Here is a 25,155-nt window from a genome sequence, read left to right on the forward strand (position 1 = left end):
GATGACACTGGAGCAAGGACAATGCAGTCTTCATTCTCTAGAGAGCCCACATTAACCGACAAACCACACCAGATCAACGCAGGATAAAAGCTCCCACTATTAGCACCATCTGACATTTAGCTATGAAATTTTTAGATTTTGTTCCCCGTGATTAGCGAGTGCTCTTTATAAATGCTTCTGGCTTACCCTCACAGCATCTCGTAAATTTAATAGATGCGGACACAATTGTGCTTGCACAGATCAGTGGCAGGGTTTTTAATGTCATTTTAATTATGTGTGCTAGTCTACTAAGCTATTTAATTCCACAATTATATTATTAATTAATAATTTTGTTATAGAAAAAAATCTATGAAATATATCCTTCCTGTTTCATCCTCTTTGTTTCCCCATTCTCATTTCTTTGAGCTACCTTTCTAATAAAAGCCACAAAAAAAGTATTGTTAATAAATATCTCGCCATTTAATTTTAGTTTATACAGACAATCTTTGCGAGTAAATGTTTGACCAGGCTGAAGTAATTATGTAATTCCCACAGTAAAACCACCAACTTCTGCTGCTATGGATCATAACCATCTCCAACCATCACCAATAAAACCCTATCTGGTGCAAATCAGCTAGAAATATTCATGAACAAGGTAAGGTTTGACATTTTTACTAATTTTACGCTTCAGCATTGACTTCCTTCCGAACTTAGTCTCTTGGACTTCAGACAGGTAACTATATGAAAACATACAGTCACTTTGAATGCAATTCTGGATTTGCCTGGGTTTGGACATTATGGAGCTATTAATTGGATTGGATTTTATTTTTCATATTCACAAATACTATCTGACACCAGCTAACCTAAAACACTGGATGTGAAGCAATATCTCAAGTATTTTATGGTTTATTAATACAAGTATTTATGTTGAATATTTTGCTATAAACTGATTAATAGCTAGAAAGGGGTAGGATTTTTTTTTAAGTGTTCCACTTCTTCCTGCTCCTTTTTCGAACTATGTGCTGTGTTTTGTTATGTCTTTTTTTGTTGTTGTTGTTATTTTATCAGTATTTCTTTGTTTTGTATGTACAAATACTTACATATTTTTATACATGTTTGAAAATAAAATGTATTCATTCATTCATTCATTCTTTTAAAAGTCTCAACACTTTCTAATATAACGATGGTGGAGGCATTTGCGATCATCTCGTCTACAAGAAGATGGATGGATGGAGGGATGGATGGATGGATACATTATGTGGACTGGCAGCTGGAGAGGTGCCAGTTCACCTCCTGGGCAGTGCCAAAGCACCACTGGGTAAGGCACCAAGCACCAAAACCTGTTTCCAGGGCACCACCATGTGGCTGCCCAACAATCCACTCTTTGCTATTTGCATGGCTATAGGACCTGCGTGTGTGTGTGTGTGTGTGTGCGTGTGTGTGTGTGTGTGTTACAGAATATATGTAAAATATTTATTAAAGTGTAAAATATTTTTTAGTGTAATACATCACAATCTTAATTCATATTTTTGCTTCCTGTTTGTACTCTTCCTTAGTTTTAATGAAGTATTTTTGTTTGTTTTGTTTGAACATTTTCCCATCGTCTTGTCTGCAACTGGGTCGTGTAATTTGAACTAACCCTTAACAGGTTGTATATGTTGGTTTACATTAATCAGGTTGTATATAATCAGGTTATACAAGAGTTGTATAAAGACAAAAAAAAATATCTTAATGACACCACTTTGTATTGTTTTGGTTTTTTTAATTAAAGTATTTTATGCAGTACATCAATCTATGTGATTTTCAATATGTTGCTGATGTAATGTCAATAAAATAAAATATGTGACTCTTGGCTGCTATTAGGGTATGATAATACCGATATCATGCGTGTCTCAATAATTTTGCTTCACACCTGTTGACATGTTCACACCTTCAGTTATTATATAATCTAATCTACATTATGTTAGCTTTTATGCCAAAGTTGAGGAGGTAGAACAGATGCTCTGAGAGGTAATTATGAACCGATAAATCTGCTGAGTCCTTGCAAAGGTACATTTTCTCAAAAGGTAAGTGTTCACGCTAAGTCACTGTCACTAGGCAACAGGAAAACCTTTCCTGCTGCATACCTTACACTGAGGATTAGAAGAGGTTTATTTGGCAAATAGCACTCATTACGCTAATGTGGTTTAAGAGTATGTATAGTGTTGTTCTCCTCACCTACATCTGTGAAAACGGTGCTTGTTAGAGTAATGTAAAAGAGACCTCATTCGTTTTTTATGGGATGTTTGTAAATACTGCAAATGTAAAGCAACAGCAATGTTTTAATTGAGCTAAAGATAACTTAAAATTGTTTTTCCGAACAAAACTCATGCTACGCTGGATTGATCTGCCACAATAAGCACCCGCTTGCTTTTGCTGTATGTCCATTGAGTATTGCTCAACCTTTGATCTGATCATCAAACACTAGGACAGGCTATCATCAATACACACTAATTAGTTGTGGAGATAAAGGGGCGGTGAGGACTAACTTGGGGAATTAGAAATGGCCTATTGGTTCAAATAAACTCAAATTCGCAAATAGTGTCATTTTGATATGTGGTCAAATCTATTAAATGTGATTTTGGATTTTTATGTTGATGCTCAGAGAAATAAAATAAATTACAAATTAAAATAACTACTACAACTAATGACTTTTAGTCCTACTAGGCTCTGGTTTCATTGACAGTGATAACCCGACATTTAATCGCAATTTTATTTCATTTTATTCTGCAAATCATTTAAAAATAACCTCAGACTGGAAACCTGTTGATTGCATTGTCTTTCTAGGTAGCAGAAAATCCTTCAAGACAACAACTACGCAATCCAACAGAAAAACAAGCCCCTTAGAGGTTTCCTCTAGACTATGGAACTATACACACTTTGTCAGTTCCTATTCTACTGTCACCACGGTGACATAGTCATGTAATTAAGACACACATGGTGCCAGGGACTCAGCCTTTTCCCCTGCTAAATACTCATTAGAGACGCCTTTAAGGGTAATGTTGGCCTGTGTGGGGAAACCAGAGGGAAATCAGACGACAAAACAAAAAGCTGCATGAAGTGACATCACAATCCTGCTGCTTCAAGACCCTGAAGATAATGAGGAAAAAGTATAATGATTTTTGAACCAGTATGGTTCCACAGCTAAAGGAAGCAAAAACAGTTTCGATGAGAGTTAGTTCAGCAGGGCAAACAAATGATCAGAAAGATCATTTTGACACACAATCGATGTCCTCCTTGGATAAGAACTCAGTTATTATTTATATGGCGTCAGCAATCACAAAAACACACAAACCAATACTGGCTTCCTTTGTGAACACCACATAACCAATCCAGAAATCAAATGTTCTGTTAGGTTTTCAAAATATACAGTGACTCATTGAAAACCCTCTAAATGTGATCTAGTCCTAGTCCTTGTGGAAGTATTGGAATCATCAGCCAAGAAATTTCAGCTCCTACTACTGAATATCTTCAGTAGTTTCTACTTACACCCCAATCCATGACAGACTGGAATACATTTACTGTAAAGCTCACGTTGTTATTTGTCTTGGATTTCCGGAGGGTGAAATGCCAGTGGCAGTGCTTAAAAACAACTTGTCCACTTTAACAGTGGTTGTGCAGTCTCATTTGGAATGGCAGCTCCAGTAAGAGCCACGGTCTGACGTTTCTAGTTCCAGAACCAAGCTGTAGTTGAGGTCTCTTCACCACTGGGACCGTCTAACACGGAACAGATAAGGTGATGGGGAAATCGAATGTCTGTGTTTTCCTCCTCAGGAGAGACTATAGGTGCAGCCAGATAAAAGTCAGGCAGAGGACTCCGCTACTAAAACTACACCGGGGAGCAGGGAGGAGACTCACTGGGAGCCCACACTGTCATACAGTCATGGAAACACAACAGCGCAGACAATATTTTGGAATCAGCCAGGGAGAGGTGTTTTCCATTGGACGAGGTATGAGGAGAGTTGGAAGTAGAGGTGGCAGCAGTTCAGAGAGTTGAAACTAAAAAGCATGAACTGAAGGAAGCACTGAGTAACACAATGGGCAGAAACCTGAGGGAAAGGGTGCTCATTTTATTTTACAAGATTTATATCACTACTTGCGTGAATCATTTATATACCATAAAATAAAAATCCCATCTTGTTTTTTTTTTATTATTTAATGCCTGAATTACCAGGACCATCACCTATACAGTTGTCTAATAGAGAAGACAACAAAGCTGATTAAGTTTAAATTATTTAGTGTGGTTCCGATAAAGCCAACACAAACCATCGCTGAAAAATTCAAGTGATGATTTGTTGAAAATGAATGGGACTATAATTTGGTTTATTAGAGATGCCTCACACACGAAACAGATGTTCTAGGAGTGGAGATATGTTGCATTGAAGTCGGTCTTCAAAGAGCACTGGATTCATTCTGTGAAGACCTTTTCTTTTTTTTTCCCCGGGTGGCTGTATTCACAGCGATCCTCTAAAGTGTTGCTCTCAACTACAGATAAATCCAGGAACTGAACCACAAAGCTGTTCAGTATATCAACACACAAATATATTGCATAAATAGTCCCATAAACTGAGACCACTTCATGAGAGATGAATAAAAAAAAAAAACATTCGTACAGAATAATAAAATATTTACTCCATGGCCCTAAATTAGACCTCAAATGAGCATGCTGCAGTTACACTGAACGGTCTGGGATGTAGAGTACTGTAACCGAGTACTCTAAGTGTACTTGAGTAAACATTTTATCCAGCCTTAACCATTCAGCTCACCGTGTTGTTGACTTTCAGGTATATGTTTCTTCGCAGTTTGTCCGGCTCCGTCGGAGTCTTGCCTGTTCAGCACCTCGGACAGCGACGCGCGGGAGCTCTGCCGGCCGGCTTGGCTCGATACCTTGACCCGCGTGCTCTTCTTCCTGGCGCGGCTCCTCTCCGGGTCGAGGCTCTCCGGCTGTGAACCCACTTTCACCAACGCGTTTCTCGTCCTCGTTAGAGCAGAAGTCACGGAGCCCATTACCAAAAAGAGGTCAAAAAGAGGTTTAAAAGCTTCAGTCGGATTCGGGTACTCTGCGTTTCCTTATAGTGTTGAAACTAGACTCCATTTTTTTTTAAAGTTATTCGTCAAATAAAATTTTTTAAAAATAAACAAAACGCTGCGGAAACACCCACCCGTCTGTCTCACTCAAAACATTAGCGTGGCACTTCACTTTCAGCGATATTAACTGACTGTAAAATATCGAAATGATCAAAGAGCCAAAAAAAACCGGAACGACCTGCGTTTCCTCCGACAGGCGCGTCTCACGGAGAAAGTTGCTCGGTTGATAAACACGCTGATCTCTCGGGGCAGACCGGCGAAAAAAACAAGCGACATTAATTTACCGGCAGAGATCAGTAAAATGGGTATAAACACAACTGCTCGGATTTAAATGCGCCCTCTATTGTTGCAGATAGCGTTCATTTAATTCACGTTTAGAGATTTGACCTGGGTGAGAAAAGTAAGACTTAAAAGTGATTCAAGCTTTATAAAGCATGGCATTAAATGAAGCATGTGCTGGGTTGTTTATCATGTGTTTCACATGTGAAATCATAATCTGAGAAATGACTATAGCTGTCAGATAAACGTCATGTAATAAGGGGTCAGGTATTTTGCTCTTAAATGAAATATAAAATAGCATCATTTGAGAAATTCACAAAATCCTTTGGGTTGCGCTCAAACAAAGCATCACTGCTTATTTTGGCAGTATTTTTAACAAAAAGCAAAACATTTGAAATGAACTTTTGATTTAGTGGATCTTATTTCCAGATAATATATTGTCAACAAACACTCTTAGCTGAGGCTCAGTTGAGCAGTCATTGTGCTGCTTCAGTCATGGCATTACATTACATCATTACATGATGAGACCATGCTTGTTGTCATGGATTAACAATTTCTTTAAAGTTGGGTCTTGATCTTCATTTGACAAACAGATGTTACCGCAAGTCCTAATTTTATTTTTTAAGTGCAAATGTGCAACAAAACATCCAGTTGATTTCAGATTCTATTGTTATTCTTTTGTATTATATTAAACTGTATTATATAGCTTGGTGGTAGGATATCAACGCAAAGATCCTCCTGAAGCTCCTGAATAAAATAGAATTACTTGCAGATGTGTGCTGGCTCATTTCCACCTCTAGGATGACCGTCCTTTACAAAGCAGCAATTAAAAACCATTAAAATGAATAGTTTCCTTATTTGCATGAAACATATAAGATTATTCAACAAATCAGTGTTGTTTCTTGAAATTATATCAATTAAAATTATTCATTTTTAATTCAAGATTTTAAAACTGTTGACATAAATTATTCAGACAATTGTTTGCTTGTTTGTTGCCCTAATCCATTTATGCATTACTTATCATGATTACTATTTGCCCTTCTTCAGGCGAACTGATTTATGTCATGCTATTTCATTTCCAAAATGTATCTTCAAATATTGCACTGTCCACAGATTTGAGTCATCATCTCTATGTTTATTGCTCTATATAGGTATTTGTGACATCTTCACACATGTTTTCTGGAGAGTGCATGCTGTATTGATCAAACATACTATGCTGGTTACAAAGAAAGATTATCATACACTGCAATCAGGATTTCTGTCTTGCGCTGATTTCCTTGTCATTTCTAAACAAATGTGACACATGATAATACTTTTAGAGGAAGCAAAATTCACCCTGTGTCGACTAAGAGGCATACTGGATCGTCATACAGAAAGGCACTTTAAGAAGCTGTTTCTTTTTAATGTGTCGTTGGTTTGCTTGCTTGATCCTCGCTCCAAACATTGCGTTCCATTATATTGCTTTTGCAGACTATTTGGCAAAGACTATAGATTATTACTCCATGTTGTCGCGGTTCTGGGTTGACTCGTTGATCACCTGAACAAGGACGTAGAGGACAGAGGGAAAACGTGAATGATTGTGAGTCTGAGCTCAACAAAACATGAGAAAATTACTTCATTGCTTGGAAATCAGTTGAAGTGGTTTTTACCTGACCATCCTTTGTCTCAATAGTCTTGATGAGAACCTTCTTGGTGGTTGTGGTTTCAATGTGAGGCTTAGAATCAATCATTGTTTCTAAGAAAGAAATGAAATGTGTTTTAATCTGGCAGTATAGTAAAATCTGATGTATGACTGACATGCCGAATTCGATCGTACCTCTCAGGTTTAGGGATGAAAAGTTTGGGAGTGGAGTAGTGATTCTGTAAAAGGAGAAAGTGCAGTCTGCAATGATTAGCTGTATCTTTGGTTGAATCTAATAAAAGCTTTAATGATATACATTCTTTCATTGTCACTCACCTGCTCTCTTCTCCTTCCAGCAGCTTCCTATAGGTGGCAATCTCAATGTCCAGGGCCATTTTCACATTAAGGAGGTCCTGGTACTCCCGAAGGTGACGGGCCATCTCATCCTTCATGTTGTGATTGTCCACCTCCAGACGAGCAGCATTTTCCTGGTAACCACTTGTCTCCATCGAGAAGTTCTCCTCCATCTCTCTCATCTGGCGCTCCAAGGACTCATTCTGGGACAGGATCCAAAGGGGAACAATGATCTTCAACACAATCTATTCATAAATAGCATCTTTTTTGTGTCATTTAAAAAAAAAAGGAAAGAAAAATCAGATTTTCCGAGCTTTCTGACTTCCATAGGCTTCTTCTATTTAATTTTGCAATGAGACAATATTATTTTTGTATTGTGTAGACTCACAGATCCTTTAAGGGCATCCACTTCACAGGTAAGTGCCTGAACCTGCCGTCTATAGTCATTGGCCTCTTGTTTGGCCACTCTCAAAGCATCATTATTCCTGGCCGCAGCTTCAGTGAGGTCAGCAAACTGGTCGCCACAGTCACAAACAGAAGAGAGGGAGGGAAATGAAAAGCGAGAGAAAAACCTGTTCAATAAATAATGATTCAGAGGCTGAGGGACAGTAAACATGACGGTGAGCTTGATGCGTGTGAATTATGAAAGATGTGGCAACAAAAGAAAATCCCAGCTGCTTTGTTTAAATGTTCCACTTATTTTTTAATAGAGGTGAATTAATGTATTTTCAATACTCCCATTAAAATTAACCTTTTTTGCAATATGGGAGCAGTGGAAAAATAATTATATAAACACAGCCCTGACACATTATCACTGTAAGCAAAGATTTCCCTGATGGTGCAGCATTATCCATTCATCTGGAGTTGTGTTTTATGGCCTCCTTGTGACTTTAAGTCCATTAATCATCCTGTTTTATAGGCCTGATTGGACCAAGCCCAGAGGGAAATGACTCGCTGGCTGTTAAATGTCCCTAAGGCTCCTAATGCTAACTTTGTTAGCCATTCACTGCTGGGTAGCTAACATACAGGCAGACTTTTAAAAACAGTTTGCTCAATGTTGTAGCCGAATGTGTCAATGAAGCCAACAAGTGAATCTAACAGACTGGCGGATTTGAAGTTCATCACTATGGGTGATCGGTTTCATAAACAAATAGTCATGCAATCAAATTTTAACAAATATGTTCACGTGAGCTTATATTTATGCTTGCCGATGAAAGAAAATATTTACCTTTGATTTGTACCATTCCTCGGATTCCTGGATGTTTTTGGAGGCCAGGTTCTCGTACTGCAGACGGACGTCCCTCAGGGCAGCCGTTAGGTCAGGTTTAGCAATCTCCATGTCAACCTGCACATGCTGCTGTTGCTGCATCTGGTTCTGCAGTTCCAGCATTTCCTGCAGCAGACGTTATAGAGTTGGCATGTAAAAAATACATATATGTAGACAATTTATGTTAATGTGCGGACGATTCTATAAAGTTGCTCTGAAGCATTGAAACACAATTTTTAGACCAAGAAATACCTCAAACTACTGTGGTGTAATTTATTTTTAATTTATTGTTATTTTGCATCTGTGGTGTAAAATTATTAGTATTTTTTTATTATTATTATTTTGCATCAATTGAGTAATTTAATATTGGTTTTATTTTTATTTGTATTGTTAAATTGGTATTGTTAAATGTTGATTATTTATGTACGAAGGACTTTCAACGGATACAAGACCGCAAGGGCTTTTTTGAAAAGCTCCTCTTAGACAGGATGTTTGACTGTTTTTGTACTGTAATACATGCTACTGTGTGACTGTACTTGCACCCTAAAATTCTATCTAATACATATATTCTACTCCTCTTCTTCATACCAGGTGCAGTAGCAGTAACATCATACTAAAAAAGGAAGCTTACCTCATCATGCAGCTTCTTGAGGAAGTTGATTTCATCCTCGAGTGACTCGACTTTCCGCTCCAGGTCCAGTCTGGCGAGGGCAGCATTGTCCACATCCTGAATCGTGACATTTGGTCTTTAATCAGGTGGCATGAATTATACATTATGTTTATTGACATAGAGGGAAAATCCCATGTACAATAAGGATCAACCTACTGCAATACGCCAGGTTACAAACACATGGAAATGAACTTTAAACACATGCATGTCATTTGCAGATCATATTTAGGTGTTTTCTGATGACTCCTGTGTTACAGTTACCAAATAACTGCAGTGAAGTAAAGTCTGGATTTATTTGAGCTTCACTCCAGTACCTTCATTGATTTAATATAAGATATTGTAATGAGGCTTTTTACTGCACTACATTTCTTTGACATTTATGTAATGTAAGTGAAACATACATTTACAATCAACGCTGCAGAGGAGTATTTAAGGAATGAGTAAAGAATTAGAATACTTTCCCCACAGCTGTTTACAAGCAGGTTGAAGCCAGTTACTGTAAAATAAAATAAATTAATTAATAAATCAAGCTATATTGTACTCGAATTACTTCTGGCAGAAAAAGATTTAGCACATCAATAAATTTGATTTGGGCTAATCAAGAAGGCACTGAGTGCAGCCACACCCAGAACTACAGGGTATTGTTCTAAGGGTACTTAATCCTATTTGTTATTCCCGACTGCATTCTTGATTTAACAGTCTTTGCTTGACCTTGTAGAAATGTAATTATGGTTCTGTTGCTGTGTGGCTTAATATACAGTAATTACTCCATCTTACCATTTTATATTTTAACCTAGAAAAGCACTCGGAGAGCGCCGACCTCCGCCGAGCACCTCAGTCTCCCGATATTGTGAGTTACACCAAATAAAATATTGCCTCGATTTATTTTATCTATATTTTTACATTCCTTAACCATAAAAACAAACCTTTATCAATTGGACTCACATCAATATCATTATTAGTTAAGATGTTATTCACAAAAAAACACAGTTTCAGTCATGGCGGATTCTTCTGCATTACCCAATACTATATATAGTATACTTTTTTTTTCAATGTTATGCTAAATGCTAAGGTTGTGGGTTCAAGCCCCACACTGGCTACTGAAATTAGTGTTTTAAAACATTCATAAAGTAAAACTGCTCATTTTAAACATATCTATCCATTGATAACAAACTAATCCTGAACTAATCATAAAGTTATAATGCGATATTCTTTTAGACAACTCAAATATGTTGGTGATCGTGAAGTCAATCAAAAGTGATCAAGTATTTGACTGATTGTCTTCTTGTCATGTCACTGAAGTGATCAGGAACAACTTTGTTTTAAAGCACCAGGTGTTCGGACAAATTATAAAAGTGTCCAGCCTTTCATTGACCACGTGGCCTAATGGATAAGGCGTCTGACTTCGGATCAGGAGATTGAGGGTTCGAGTCCCTTCGTGGTTGATTTCTTTTTGCTTTTTGAGTTTTTTCTCTTTCTGAGCAAGAGGAGAGCACACTGAAGGGCAAATCGACTGCTCCACCCACCCTTGACATAAACTAACTCCAGGGTGAAGACGCCTGAAATTTAAAGACAAATATCAAACCTTGGTTTTTGGTGCTCATTGATTTCAGTTATCCTGACGAAATGTTCAATTTTTTTAGAAAAGTTTCAACGGGCAAGGCCAGTTAGCTCAGATGGTCAGAGCGTGGTGCTAATAACGCTAAGGTTGTGGGTCGTGAGTGGAATGCCGTGCGAATGGGTGCGAATGATTGAGGAGGAGGCCGGAGTGTGTGAAGAAGGAGAGATCGAGATGTATGTGGGTGAGGGTGAACGGAGGGTGAGGTTGGAGAATGTAAAGACGAGAATGGTGTATAAATGCTTGAGGGCGAATGAGGTGAGGAGACCGGCTGCGGAGAGAGTGTGGGTGAGAGTAGTGAACGAAGTGAGAGTGGAAACAATATGGAAGAACCTGAGGGTGAAATGGAACAGCCATGAATGTGAGGATTTTGATTTTCTTTTACGTCACAATAGGGTGTTCAATAATTTAATAATTAGTAGGTTTGATGCGAATGTGAAGAAAGAATGTGATGTGTGTAGCGTGAGTGTAGAAACGTGTATGCATGAGTTTGTTGAATGCAGAGAGCTTCAGGGGTATTTTGAGAGGATGAGGGAGATGATTGACAGATGCTGGAGAGGACGGTATGTGGTGGAGATGGAGTGGAAGGCGTTGTGGCTGTTTGGAGTGACTGGGAAAAAGAAGGGGGAGAACATAAATCTGTTAAACCTGGTCTTGAGCCATGCAAGGTATGCGGTAAAATTCAGGAGGAATCTGGCCCACTACGACAATAATGTAACGGACGTCTGGAGGTTATTTAGGAACATGGTGAGGAGGACAATAACGACACTACATAAAAACATTGATCACGAAGACTTTCTGCAGGGGTTTATTGAGGGGAGCACTTTGGTTCAAATGCACGGTGATGCACTGAAATTTAATTTTGACTGAGTTACTGATGTTCGGTTTTATTTATTTGTTTTGATTTGGTGGGAGGCCAAGTGTCTGTCCACCATTATGTTTCCTGAGTTTATGTGTTTATGATTTGGTGAGAGGCCTCGTGCCTACTCACCCTTATGTTTTGCTATGTTTATGGTTTTATGATTTCGGTGCCGGTTTGGAGTACGAATGAGTATGCATGTATGGACTGCTGCCACCTGTTTTTATCAATGTATATATTGTAAATTTGTAAATAATATGACATTTTTGATAATAAAAGATTTAAAAAAAAAGGTCGTGGGTTCAAGCCCCACACTGGCTACTGAAATTTGTGTTTTAAAACATTCATAAAGTAAAACTGCTCATTTTAAACATATCTGTCCATTGATAACAAACTAATCCTGAACTAATCATGAAGTTATAATGTGATATTTTTTTAGACAACTCAAATATGTTGGTGATCGTGAAGTCAATCAAAAGTGATCAAGTATTTGACTGATTGTCTTCTTGTCATGTCACTGAAGTGATCAGGAACAACTTTGTTTTAAAGCACCAGGTGTTCGGACAAATTATAAGAGTGTCCAGCTTCTCCTTGACCACGTGGCCTAATGGATAAGGCGTCTGACTTCGGATCAGAAGATTGAGGGTTCGAGTCCCTTCGTGGTTGATTTCTTTGTGCCGTTTGATTTTTTTCCCTTTCTGAGCAAGAGGAGAGCACACTGAAGGCCAAATCGACTGCTCCACCCACCCTTGACATAAACTAACTCCAGGGTGAAGACGCCTGAAATTTAAAGACAAATATCAAACCTTGGTTTTTGTTGCTCATTGATTTCAGTTATCCTGACGAAATGTTCAAATTCTTTAGAAAAGTTTCATCAGGCAAGGCCAGTTGGCTCAGATGGTCAGAGCGTGGTGCTGATAATGCTGAGGTCGTGGGTTCGAGCCCCACGCTGGCTACTGAAGTCTGTGTTTTAAAACATTCATAAAGTAAAACTGCTCATTTTAAACATATCTATCCATTGATAACAAACTAATCCTGAACTAATCATAAAGTTATGATGTGATATTCTTTTAGACAACTCAAATATGTTGGTGATCGTGAAGTCAATCAAAAGTGATCAAGTATTTGACTGATTGTCTTCTTGTCATGTCACTGAAGTGATCAGGAACAACTTTGTTTTAAAGCACCAGGTGTTCGGACAAATTATAAGAGTGTCCAGCCTCTCCTTGACCACGTGGCCTAATGGATAAGGCGTCTGACTTCGGATCAGAAGATTGAGGGTTCGAGTCCCTTCGTGGTTGATTTCTTTGTGCCGTTTGATTTTTTTCCCTTTCTGAGCAAGAGGAGAGCACACTGAAGGGCAAATCGACTGCTCCACCCACCCTTGACATAAACTAACTCCAGGGTGAAGACGCCTGAAATTTAAAGACAAATATCAAACCTTGGTTTTTGTTGCTCATTGATTTCAGTTATCCTGACGAAATGTTCAAATTCTTTAGAAAAGTTGGCTCAGATGGTCAGAGCGTGGTGCTGATAACGCTAAGGTCGTGGGTTCAAGCCCCATGCTGGCTACTGAAGTTTGTGTTTTAAAACATTCATAAAGTAAAACTGCTCATTTTAAACATATCTATCCATTGATAACAAACTAATCCTGAACTAATCATAAAGTTATAATGTGATATTTTTTTAGACAACTCAAATATGTTGGTGATCGTGAAGTCAATCAAAAGTGATCAAGTATTTGACTGATTGTCTTCTTGTCATGTCACTGAAGTGATCAGGAACAACTTTGTTTTAAAGCACCAGGTGTTCGGACAAATTATAAGAGTGTCCAGCTTCTCCTTGACCACGTGGCCTAATGGATAAGGCGTCTGACTTCGGATCAGAAGATTGAGGGTTCGAGTCCCTTCGTGGTTGATTTCTTTGTGCCGTTTGATTTTTTTCCCTTTCTGAGCAAGAGGAGAGCACACTGAAGGGCAAATCGACTGCTCCACCCACCCTTGACATAAACTAACTCCAGGGTGAAGACGCCTGAAATTTAAAGACAAATATCAAACCTTGGTTTTTGTTGCTCATTGATTTCAGTTATCCTGATGAAATGTTCAATCTTTTTAGAAAAGTTTTACCACGCAAGGCCAGTTAGCTCAGGTGGTCAGAGCGTGGTGCTAATAACGCCAAGGTCGTGGGTTCGAGCCCCACACTGGCCACTGAAATTTGTGTTTTAAAGCATTCATAAAGTAAAACTGCTCATTTTAAACATATCTGTCCATTGATAACAAACTAATCCTGAACTAATCATGAAGTTATAATGTGATATGTTTTTAGACAACTCAAATATGTTGGTGATCGTGAAGTCAATCAAAAGTGATCAAGTATTTGACTGATTGTCTTCTTGTCATGTCACTGAAGTGATCAGGAACAACTTTGTTTTAAAGCACCAGGTGTTCGGACAAATTATAAGAGTGCCCAGACTTCCATTGACCACGTGGCCTAATGGATAAGGCGTCTGACTTCGGATCAGAAGATTGAGGGTTCGAGTCCCTTCGTGGTTGATTTCTTGCAGTAGTACTGCTTGAGTTTTTTTCCCTTTCTGAGCAAGAGGAGAGAACACTGAAGGCCAAATCGACTGCTCCACCCACCCTTGACATAAACTAACTCCAGGGTGAAGACGCCTGAAATTTAAAGACAAATATCAAACCTTGGTTTTTGTTGCTCATTGATTTCAGTTATCCTTCAGTTATCATGAATTCCATCCCATCTTTTCTGTACACTCACTCACTGCAGCACCACAATGCTGGGCTTTGTCAGGGCATTGGCAGGGATATCAGCAAATGAGGCAACTTTGCCCCTGCCCTAATGCCAGAAACAATGTGTGCTATTCAGCAGGGTTTTCCCAACAGGCCCTCGGCTGGAAGAGTGACTGTCTGCCTGACTGCGCGCTCTCTCAGCCAAGCCTTGCATTGTTGTCACAATGGCATGCCACAGGGACTTCCTTCCTGACATTCATATAAGGTCATGAAATCTAACACCATGTCCTAAAAACCACACGTTTACTGGGGGATGTAAATGTACTCTTCACCTGTCTGATGTTTTTTTTAACTATTTGTATCACTTTTCATCACTTCACAATTAACAATGAAATCCAGTGAGAGGACAAACAGTAAGTATTCCATCAAGAATGACATTTTATCTGAGGATGGCCTTCCAGAAGCCTGGATCACATGGCGACAATTCTCCCTGCTTTGATATTGGGTCGACACCACTTGTGTTTGCGGTTCATTCGGAGCGACCGGTTGGACTTAAAACATCTCCCCTCTCTGCATGCCTGATTTAACCTAATGGCCAAAAACTTGACCTTCTACACCAGGCAAGGGGCCGTTGGGTTTATAGCTAGAATCTGCTGTTGTGTCATCATAAGATCACATTCCTCTCTGCAGTACAGCCTCAATAATTAGATTAGAAAAAAAGAAAAAAAGAGACGGAGAGTTTTGCCACATTGACGGTAAAAATCAGACTCTTAGAGGTAATAAAAATTAAAAGATCTAATCTCTTTGGCATCACCTGTCATCATTTCATGGCATGTGATCATGTCATTATCATATACATAATCCCTAATATGACCAGAGGGAAACCAGGGAGCCTGGCCAGGGCTCATCGCATATTATCTTTCTTCTTGACAAATCAGTTACAGATATTAACAGGCAGAAATGTGATTGATTTTGGTAGAGAGAAATGTAAAGCTTCTTCATCCTCTACCTGTCTGAAGCTCTGCATGTTGCTCTCAGCATCTTCCCGCTGGGATATCTCATCCTGCAATCTGAGAAACAGACACTCTGTTACTCTTTTTTTTTTTATTATCGCAACCAGTCATTAATTGTTAAGATCAAACACTTTGTAAACTATATGATCATAAACTGAATAAATGAGAGCATTTAGAGGTCTACAAATGTAACACGGGTTGCATTGACGCTTATCACGCAGCATTGGAGAGTTTCACGGGCCCCTACTTCTCTCTCAGCCTGTCGACGTCGTCTGCCAGGTTATCCCGGTGGACTTCTACCCGGGCCTTCTCGTTGGTGAGCTGGTCCACATGGCGCCGCAGCTCCCGCATCTCCTCCTCGTAGAGATCTCCGACCCGGGACGTGCCTTTGCCCCGCAGCTGCTCCAGCTCCGCCAGCAGGATCTTGTTCTGCTGCTCCAAGAAGCGCACCTTCTCGATGTAGCTGGCGAAGCGGTCGTTGAGCGACTGCATCTGCACTTTTTCATTGGTGCGATTGGCAATGAACTCGCTGTTGACGGCGTCGGACAAGGAGAAGTCTACGTTCTCGGACACCAGCCGGGGCATGTTTGCGCTGCTCCGCAGCCTTTGCGTCTTCGCCGCGTAAATGTTCGGAGCGCACGACAGACCGTAGGACAGCCGGGAGGAGCGCACCGCGCTGGGGGACAAGCGGCTGGAGTAGCCGCTCCTGCTCACAACTCTGTCCCCGCCGAACATCTTTCTGTAGGAAGAACTTGGAGCTGATCTCTGAGACATCGCTCTTGAATAATGTGCGGGCAACACTTCAAACTTGCGTTATTACCGACTGCTGCACGCTGGGGGGGGAGAACAGCGTCGTCTTAATCCATGTCCCATTTATAGTCTCCTCCTTATGCAAATTACTTTTTGAGTGACACATTTGAAAATCCAATCAGAAAAGTGGAACACTTGGAAGGTTGCCTTTCAAATCCAGATCCAGATCCTGAAACTCGGCCCCAAAGCTTCAATAGAGAGAAATCTGGATTTGCAAACAAATAAAAGATTTGCAAACAAAAGTAATGGATTTGCAATAAAAAAAATACATTATTATCTATCAACATCATTATTTTTGGTTGCAAATCCTTTTTTTTTGTTTAATTGCATAAAAAGAAACAATTTTCTCTCCATAAGTTTCCACCACCACCACGGAAACTCATTCATTTTGACTTCTGGACCGAGTAAAAGCTGTAGTGACATCATCAATATTACTTCACTCGCTTGATTGTGCCTCATGGCGAGTTTAAAACGACCTAATTAAAATTACCTCTGAAATGTGTTCTTATACTATTTAGAATCATTTGTTTGCCATCAGTAGCTTCTGAGTTATCAATTAAAAGAAAAAAAGTTTATTATGAGACAGCCTTGCCTGTGTCAGTCACATAGACAGAGAGAGGAATGCTGGGATTGTCACACACAGAGCAGGGGATTGTGTATTGCTGATCTGTCACATATCTGCAGTAACAGAATGCAGACCGTGAGCTGTAATTATGTTATGTAGCCCGGTGTCTGCCAGAGCTACAGTTTAAGCCAAATAATTCCCATTCCTGGCAATGTTTGGAATTTAGCATTTGGTCCTTTTATATCAGTTGCTGAAGTTTCTGTTTCTCTCCAAAGCGACAGCACAGCTGGGAAGAGCATTAAAATGATTGTAGAACAGGACTAGAATGAGAACCAAATAAGATTCAACATTAATCAGAATCTGGTGGGATGGAGGAACAGATAAATGAAATCTTGCTCCTTGGTCTCATTGCTTAAAAACTGCAGGATCTGGGCAGTAAAAAGACATCCTTTGTTGCATCTCCCATGATGATGAATCACAGATCCGCGTGCCGGTAGCCATAGCGATCATCCACAACATAATTTTGCCCAAGCTCAAAGCAACAGAGGGACGGATTCAGGGCCACCCCTCTTCATAGATGAAGTCCTATCTTACATCAACAATTTGTTTTGTCCAAAATGTCCTTAATAAGTATGATCTATCTATATATATATATCTGTCTGTCTGTCTGTTGTCTTACTTGAACTTGTTTTTCTTCATCATTTGTTTGAGTCTGATGGGCTTCTTTTTGGGCCGTGATATAAACAGACTCAGTGTAGGGAGCGCTACAACACAATGAGCTTGTCGCGCCTCATTGAAGTGAATCTAAATGTGCAAAACTAAAAGGCTGCAAGCCTTGCCATGGGCCCCGGTTAGCTTTCATCAACTTTGAGTGCAATGTCAAGTTACTTTCAGTGGCGGCAAGTGCAAAAAAGTGTAAAGGAAAATGCTATACTCATCTTTTACCTTATATTCCTTTTTTATAACACTTTAGCTGTTAAAGACTAGAGCTGTTGCGTTAAATCGTTCTTTTTTTTTGCCTTGTGACCAAACATCTTTTTTTGGGGTCATTCTTAAATTTCACATGACTGTGAGTTCTTAGTAGCTCCATCAAAGACACATTTATATTATGAGAATGTTTCTGTCTGACATGCAAATGATTGATTTACTTTTTCTTTAGTGTACTGGAACTTAAGCTCCCACTATTCTGTCAGTCGTCAGCAGGTTGAGCAGAGCAAGGATGTGTGTTCATTTCAGGGAATGGGCTATTTTCCAAATCTCCATGGTGACTGGCAAAACCAATGGAAAGTATCCAGAACGTTCAGACCTCTCTGTCACGCTTGCCCTCATTATCTCCCTCTTTCTTTGTGTCTCTCCATGCATGGGTTTGCAGCGAGTGATTGGTGCATAAACAGGGAGGGGAAGTAGGGAAATTGTGTTTTTCCAAAATCATTCGAATAACATTGTCATACGATATGTCAATATTTATATATATATACACCATCGTATCTTCAAATGACTAGCTTTTATATTTCCTCAGACTTATTTCAAGGATAATATCCTCTGAACAAACCTATTTCCAGTCTGTCAGAGACAATCACATCACAACTGTCACTTCCATATGCCTGACTGCACCAGAGGGCACGTCCCAGCTGGGGGTGACACTTTCTCTTCTCTGTGGCCTGTCCTTCCTCCAACTGAGTGCTGGAATTGGAAATGAAAACTGTATAGAAATAAGAATTAATTTATATAAAGCTATACATTTGACACCATGACATGATGATTTAAAGCGATTTGGAAGACATTTTAAAGAGCTGTATAAGAGCATGTAGGAGTATGAGTATTGGCTACAGGAGTTTGGACTTTGCCATTGTGTTCCAGGAATAAACCAAATATTTTAAGCTAAAGGAGAATTCAGAATTCACGTGGTTCTCTGAGTTAGTAACATTTAAAAAAAAAAAACAGAAACAATAATCAAATGTCCCAACAGATGGGAAGATGCTTCTGGGAAAACATTAGATGTGGGATTATGTTCACCAGTTCAATTCTCAATTAGAAACAATTAGTAGGAAACACAGTTTTACTGTTAGATTATGTTTATTTCATTTCACAAAACACAAGATTTCTTTAAAAAAATAAAATAAAACTGGTGTTATGTACTGCTTTCTTTCCAGAAATTGGACCTCCTTATTTAGTTAGCCCATCATACAGTCGTTACTATTGTGCTTAGTCATGAGACATCCTTCGTGGTTCTGGGCGGCGCTTTTCAGGGAAGGGTTCAAACAAAAATTATATTATATTGAGCTACATTTTGGAGCATACTTGGAACTCAAACTCAGAGCTTTTGATCTTTACCGCAACACGTTAATCTTTCTTATTCAAGTCGACCAACTTCATAAAAGTGTTATAACTATTTCTGCATGGCAATAAAAACATTTTTATTGAATATTGAATATCCTTAATGCTGAATTAAAAATGTGTAATGTGTCCTGTTGTCACTTTTGTATTGAAAGTTTTCAAATGACATTCTGTTGTCCATTGTTACGGTAAGAACATGAGAGGAACTGAAGAAAAACAGAGGTGAATACTACAGTATCAACATCTGTATTAGAAAGTAGTCATCTCTCAGTATACACTGCAATATTCCGGAGGAAAAAAAAAACTAACCCTAAAATAGAAATATAATAAGCTATAAAATTTGATTTTTATTGGTACATATACATTTATATAATGGACTGTTTTTTTCAATGAGAAAACAGTGACTTATGATAATAAACAATAGTGTTATGCACAAGTAAAGAAAAATGCTTTTTTATTTGTTGACATTGTTACATTTAATTTAAGTCCTGCAAATGAAATGATTAATGTAAACTGAAATTTGTAACACCGTATAACATACATAAGAGGCACAATTCTCCACAGTCAAGTAACACATTCTTACTATAAATGTTGTTGTTGTTGTTATTGTTTTGTGAGTATCTGACAAAATTCAAAAGATCTACAGCTGCATTAGAAATAAATATCCTTGCCAAAGACTAAAACTTTTAGTTTATCGGTGAATCATAGTATCCTGTGATCAGAGTATGGGACAATATTGGCAACATCTCACGCGAAGTGGATCTAGAGAATCCTGGGCTTGTAGTTCAGCCCCTCTTCCACTAGATGTCCTTCTTGCCTGTGTCACAGCTGAGGACTCACCTTCAGGATGCACTTTTCTGTCTGGAGCTTTAAACTCAACCGATGCAAATGAAGACAGGCTGCCATTTTTATTTGCCCAGGTTTTGGAAGTGTCAGTCTTAGGTGACACACGGAAGCCCTTCCCTTTGACAATGCTTGTGTCTTTTTTGCCATTTTTGGAACTGGACTCATCCAAAAACGGGTCTGAATCGCTCCCATGTGGCAAGTTGTAGTAGGTGCACTTTGGAGTTTGAGGCTTTGCCTTCTCCTCAAGCTCTGAGGAGGATATGGCAGCAAGAGGGTTGAGCTGGGTTTTAGAATGACACGGGGACTCCTCGCTGGTGTCCCCCTGACCCGTATCTAGAGAAGAAGTATCCACAGGGTCATACATTCCCAGGGCGACCGGTGGAGATTTTCGGATGAGGTGGTTCTCCTTGAGCAGCCATCTACCTTGGTCGATCAGTATTCCATCAGTTGAGTCTTTGTCTAAGGTGAAGAAAGTGCCTCTTTCAGCCTCTGCGGCAGCATCTGTCTTCTGTGAGCTTCCAGAACTGGAAAAAGACAGATCCTTCCCTGAGGCTTCAGCAGCTGGATCAAAAGAAGAGACGCTGCCTTCACTTTTTGTTCTAGAATTTTGCAAGAATTCCAAATTGCTTGCAATAGACAGGTCAGATTTAGAAGTCTTGTGTCTCCAGCACAGAGAAGGATTCTCTGAAAGCTCTTCTGCGCTGTCTGTAACGATACCTACAGATTCCCGAGTCTTAAATCCACCACTCTCAGATGTTTCTGGCCTGTAATCAGATAAATCTGAGGTGTTTGGGCTTGGGAGGCACTTCAGACCATATGAACTATCCTCTCTTTCTTTTTGAAGAATCTTTGCAGGTGCAACTCGAGGATTAGCAGGCTCTAGTCTGACAATGCCCTCGGCGTCATACGTGAATGTCAGAGAAGAGGACTGTAGGGCAGAGTTAACAAAGTCAAGTAACTGCTGGGATATTTCCACTTGGTGTTGCAGACTGCTGAATATTTCCTTATGATGGCCCCCTCCCTCATCTGTTTCCGGGCCATCAACAGTGTCTGTTACATCGCTTTTATCATCCTCATACTGGTTCTCAGGGGAATGTTTGGTTGGTGATTCAGAGTCATGTTCTAGCATCGTCTCTAGATTTGCTTCCTCCTGAACGCTACTTTGCTGGGCCTCCTCTTCACAATCAGTTTCACCAGCAATACAGTCTGTATTGTCAGAAAAGCTTTCCTCCTCTACCTCATCCTTTGTTTCTTGCTCTTGCACCCGTTTGAACCCCTTGTTTAACTCACTACTTTCATTATTTTCTCTTTCTTCTCTGTCTAGCATGTGCTCACCTCCCATTTCTTCAACGTGTTTCTCCTCTAAAACCTGTTTGTCTGTGGTGGATTCTTCTTCAGCCTGGTTTTCTATACTATCCTGCTCTTTGCTTTCTTCATTCTCGTCTGTATTCATAGTTTTATTCTTAACATCAACATCTCCACCATCCTCCACCTCCTCTAATTCATTTTCTTCCGCCTCCCCATTGTTTTCCTCACACACCGCCTTTGTTTTGCCTTTTTCCTCGCCATCCTTCTTTTCAGCATCTTCTTTATCATCTCCTTCGATCACCTCAGCCCTTTCCCATTCATCCTCCTCCTTATGAGCCGCATCCTCTACATCTTTCTCAGAAGCTGCAGCTATCTCTTTTTTCTCCTCCTTTTCCTGTTCTACATGTTCTACATGTTCTACTTCCTCTTCCTCTTCTTTGACCACAGTAAACTCTGTAATTCTCTCCTCATCTTTGCTCTTGGTATGTTCCTCTGGTTTCTTCTCTAAATCATCTCCTTCTTCTTCCTCCCACTCCTCTCTTGCAAGTCTCTCCTCATCTGAAACATAATTTGTTTCTTCAACCACTTCTTTTTTTAACTCAAATTTCCCTCCTTCTTCTTCTTCTTCTTCACTGTTTTCCTCATCTGCCTTAAAACCATCATCCTCTGTTTCATTGGTCTCTGTCCTCTCAACATTTGCTTCTTCAAAACTGTCATCCTGAGTTGTTTCTTCATCTTCGTCATCCAGTAGTCCCTCCTGTGTTTCCTCTTCGGTCTCTCCTATTTTTAATTCCTCCCCATTTTCTGTCATTTTTTCTTCTCTCCCTTCCTCTACCTTCTCAACAGTTTCCGTATCCTCTTTACTTCCTTTTTCTGCTTCCCATTCTTCACCTTCCCTGTCATCCATTTTTTCTTCAGTCACTGCCTTTTCTTCTGAGACTTCCTTCCATTCTACTTCTCCCGTTTCTGTCTCTTCACCATCATTATTTATCTCTTTTATATCTTCATCCTCTTTGTCATTAACCCACACCAGTTCCTCCTCTACCTCCACCTGTCTTTCGTCTTCATTTTTGTTTTCTTTTAACTGTTCATATCTCTCTCGCTTTGATATTTCTGTTACATCATTGCCTGCTTCATGAAATTTATCGGGTACTCTCTCTGACTCCATCATCATCTTGCTCTGTTCATCATCATCATTACCCTGTTTTATCTGAGTAATGTTCTCAGTTGTGCAGGCTGTATCAAGCTCTGGGAATTCTTTTATTTTGTTGTCATTTGCACCCGTAGACTTTCCAATTTCTTCATCAGAATCTAACAAGTTGCATTCAGTATTAAGAAAAGTGCTCTTATCTGCTCGGTAAAAACATTTAGCATCCCGGATTGTTGACAAAATTTCTGTTTTGAGATCTTGTGGCATATTCAGCTCTTCCATCAGCTCATCAATAACCGTGAGGTGATCTTCAAATATATCTTCCGAGACAACATCCTGGGCAATTTCTGTCTCTGAAAATTTGGAAGGAATCGGTTCATTTTCAAGCCTTTGCCTCAAAATCTGAAAGTCCATCCAGCGTTCTTTGAAATGAGAGGACGCTGTATTTTGCAGATCTGCCAAACTTGCACTCTGCTCTTTCATGTCCTTGATGGCAGAAATCTTTTGCAGAGCTTCCACTATGCGCATGGCCTCAGATGTGCTCCTTGATTTGTTGCCTGTTAGATCATCTCGAAGAGTCATCACTGATAAGAATGACAGGAAGGCTTTACATGACGAGCCAAACACTGAAGCCACCTGTATTGGGAAATCTGGAAGATTATTGGACTGCACAAGACTCGGTATTGCGTTGGTGTTAGATTCCCATCTGATGTGCTGGATGGTAGAACAAAGTTTTTGGAGGACAGATTTTATTTTTTCTTTGCGTCTGAAAATGTTGGACGTCGATGAAGATATTTCATTGTCAGAGTTCATTGTCAATCCATTCTCTTTGTATACAGGATCTACTCTGACACTTGGCATTGAACCACTTGAACCTTTCGCATGTTGTGCATTAAGCACCAAAGAACAACAAGGCGGTGCTGATAAACAAGAAGCTGATTCCTTGGCAGCATCGCCAGATGATGGATAATGCTCATCTACATTATTCTGAATCAGATGAATATCTGATTCAGAATCACCACCTATGTGAAACACAGTCTTTGTCTGGGGTCGTGATTCGTCATCTAGGGGGACCTCGGTGTACAGTGTTGGGTCTGGGTTGACTTTCTCCAGCCAGTCCTCGACATATTGGTGAACTTCAGAGGGTGAAGGATTGAGAGAAGGTTTAGAAAAACTCACGCTCAATTCTGAAGACTTTTTGGGTGATAATTTTCTTTTGTCAGTCATAGATTTGGGCTTGATAGTGTTCTTGTTGCCTGGCGAGAGCGATGCTTTGGGTTGTAAAATGTCTGACATGTTCTTCTTCATCTGGGGCCTCCTAGTTGGAGTATTTACATTATGGCCATTGTCTTTAGCAGCTGTTTCATGTATATTCTCTCTCTGAGGTGGGGTCCTTTTTACATTTCCGATATTGGCTAATAGGGATTGCTCTTTTCTGGGGGTCTTTCCATCTTTACTCACTTTCCTAATTTGAGGCTTCCCAGGTCCTGTACTATTTTGACCACTTCTAGCAATTGAACTCAAACTCTTTTTTCCCAAACTGACATTTCTGTGGAGTTTGTCTATAGATAAGTGTGGGCTATATTTTGAGGTATTTATTGCACTTTTCCTTTGCTTTTTATCCAAGCTGCCAGTTAAAGTTGAGCTTTTTGGATTCCGAGAGGTGTTTGTCGACTTTTTCTTCCTCACGCCTTTCGAAGGTTTGACATTTTTCAAAGTCTTCTGCATGTTTGATTCATTTATGGCGTCTTTTTCATCCACCAAAGACAGAAGTTTTTTTGTCTCCTGCTTTACAATTAGTGGCTCTGAAGACAATGAGAGCGTCTCTTCTTTATGTCGTTGTAGTGACTCAGTCGGATCTATATCTATATCGCAATCATTGCTGTATGAACATGGCCCTGAAACAGTGAATGGCTTTTGCTCAGGCGTTGAAATGGAACCATGCAAAGATGCACTGTCTGTGTTATAGTCTTCATTTGCAAAGTAGTTGTCATGGCATCCTTGACTCTCATAAATATGCATCACAGTTTCTGTAACCTCCATCCTGTTATTCCGTATTTGAAGGACTTCAGCGACTCCAGATGTCCTGATGGAGGAATGGGAGTCTTTCTTGCTCACTCCTGCAGACACAGTTTTGCTAGGTTTAGGGATTGGCCTGTTACTGCTGCTGATGTGTCTGACAAAACTGTATCCCTCTCTTGCCTCTACATCAGACGCAGTCTTCATGTGTGCGTAACGCCCAGTGATACTCTCTTGAACCTCTGACTCTGTCACTGTTTTAACACTTTCAACAGATGCCTTTTTATTGACTTGCCGATGACCTGGCATAGGAGTGCGTTTGAAGACTGTTTTTGCTTTACCCAATGCCGTGGAAATGTAACCCTTGAGTACTTGGTCACTGTTAAAGTTGACATCCTGTTCAGAACCACCGGGATAGTTCTCCTCTTTCCTTCGATCTTCATTCACACAAGTGGAGTCTTTGGCAAAGGTGCTGTTTGAGTCTGGCGAGCTGCTGTGTGACTCGGTCATCGAGGCACAAACTGTCCTCTTACTAAGGCCGGAGCGACTGAGCGTGGTAGTCCAGTGGAGCATCTCCTCCTCTTTA

General features: G+C 39.8%; 3 protein-coding genes and 7 non-coding genes across 10 annotated transcripts in view; 7 read left to right on the top strand and 3 right to left on the bottom strand.

Annotated features, from left to right (window-relative positions):
- LOC137915389 (dual specificity calcium/calmodulin-dependent 3',5'-cyclic nucleotide phosphodiesterase 1A-like) overlaps positions 1-5,025 on the bottom strand; it is a 54,100-nt gene extending 49,075 nt beyond the window's left edge. Inside the window, exon 1 of the mRNA XM_068758727.1 lies at positions 4,785-5,025. Coding sequence (XP_068614828.1) covers positions 4,785-5,025 — 241 coding nt within the window. The remainder of the gene's footprint in view (positions 1-4,784) is intronic.
- Positions 5,026-6,531: 1,506 nt separating this feature from the next.
- Positions 6,532-16,308, bottom strand: LOC137915387 (vimentin-like). Its single transcript, XM_068758725.1, has 9 exons — positions 15,782-16,308; positions 15,531-15,591; positions 9,259-9,354; positions 8,589-8,753; positions 7,749-7,874; positions 7,343-7,563; positions 7,202-7,245; positions 7,035-7,120; positions 6,532-6,922 (listed from the first exon to the last, which is right to left on the bottom strand). Exons 1-9 carry the CDS (start codon positions 16,306-16,308, stop codon positions 6,881-6,883), a joined length of 1,368 nt encoding a protein of 455 aa, XP_068614826.1. The 3' UTR covers positions 6,532-6,880.
- trnar-ucg (transfer RNA arginine (anticodon UCG)) lies at positions 10,670-10,742 on the top strand. The gene has a single exon. It is a non-coding gene; the product is annotated as a tRNA-Arg (tRNA).
- On the top strand, positions 12,368-12,440 carry trnar-ucg (transfer RNA arginine (anticodon UCG)). The gene has a single exon. It is a non-coding gene; the product is annotated as a tRNA-Arg (tRNA).
- On the top strand, positions 12,657-12,730 carry trnai-gau (transfer RNA isoleucine (anticodon GAU)). The gene has a single exon. It is a non-coding gene; the product is annotated as a tRNA-Ile (tRNA).
- On the top strand, positions 13,003-13,075 carry trnar-ucg (transfer RNA arginine (anticodon UCG)). The gene has a single exon. It is a non-coding gene; the product is annotated as a tRNA-Arg (tRNA).
- trnar-ucg (transfer RNA arginine (anticodon UCG)) lies at positions 13,619-13,691 on the top strand. The gene has a single exon. It is a non-coding gene; the product is annotated as a tRNA-Arg (tRNA).
- On the top strand, positions 13,908-13,981 carry trnai-aau (transfer RNA isoleucine (anticodon AAU)). The gene has a single exon. It is a non-coding gene; the product is annotated as a tRNA-Ile (tRNA).
- On the top strand, positions 14,254-14,326 carry trnar-ucg (transfer RNA arginine (anticodon UCG)). Its single transcript has one exon. It is a non-coding gene; the product is annotated as a tRNA-Arg (tRNA).
- Positions 16,309-19,964: 3,656 nt separating the features above from the next.
- On the bottom strand, positions 19,965-25,151 carry LOC137915391 (calponin homology domain-containing protein DDB_G0272472-like; the record flags this gene model as incomplete). The annotated part of the gene is made up of 1 exon (XM_068758728.1): positions 19,965-25,151. A coding segment is annotated over one exon (5,187 nt), but the record flags the coding sequence as incomplete, so codon positions are not given.
- Between the last annotated feature and the right edge of the window lie 4 nt (positions 25,152-25,155).

Source organism: Brachionichthys hirsutus, unplaced genomic scaffold (genome assembly GCF_040956055.1).
Source record: "Brachionichthys hirsutus isolate HB-005 unplaced genomic scaffold, CSIRO-AGI_Bhir_v1 contig_274, whole genome shotgun sequence".
In the NCBI taxonomy this organism is placed as follows: Eukaryota; Metazoa; Chordata; class Actinopteri; order Lophiiformes; family Brachionichthyidae; genus Brachionichthys; species Brachionichthys hirsutus.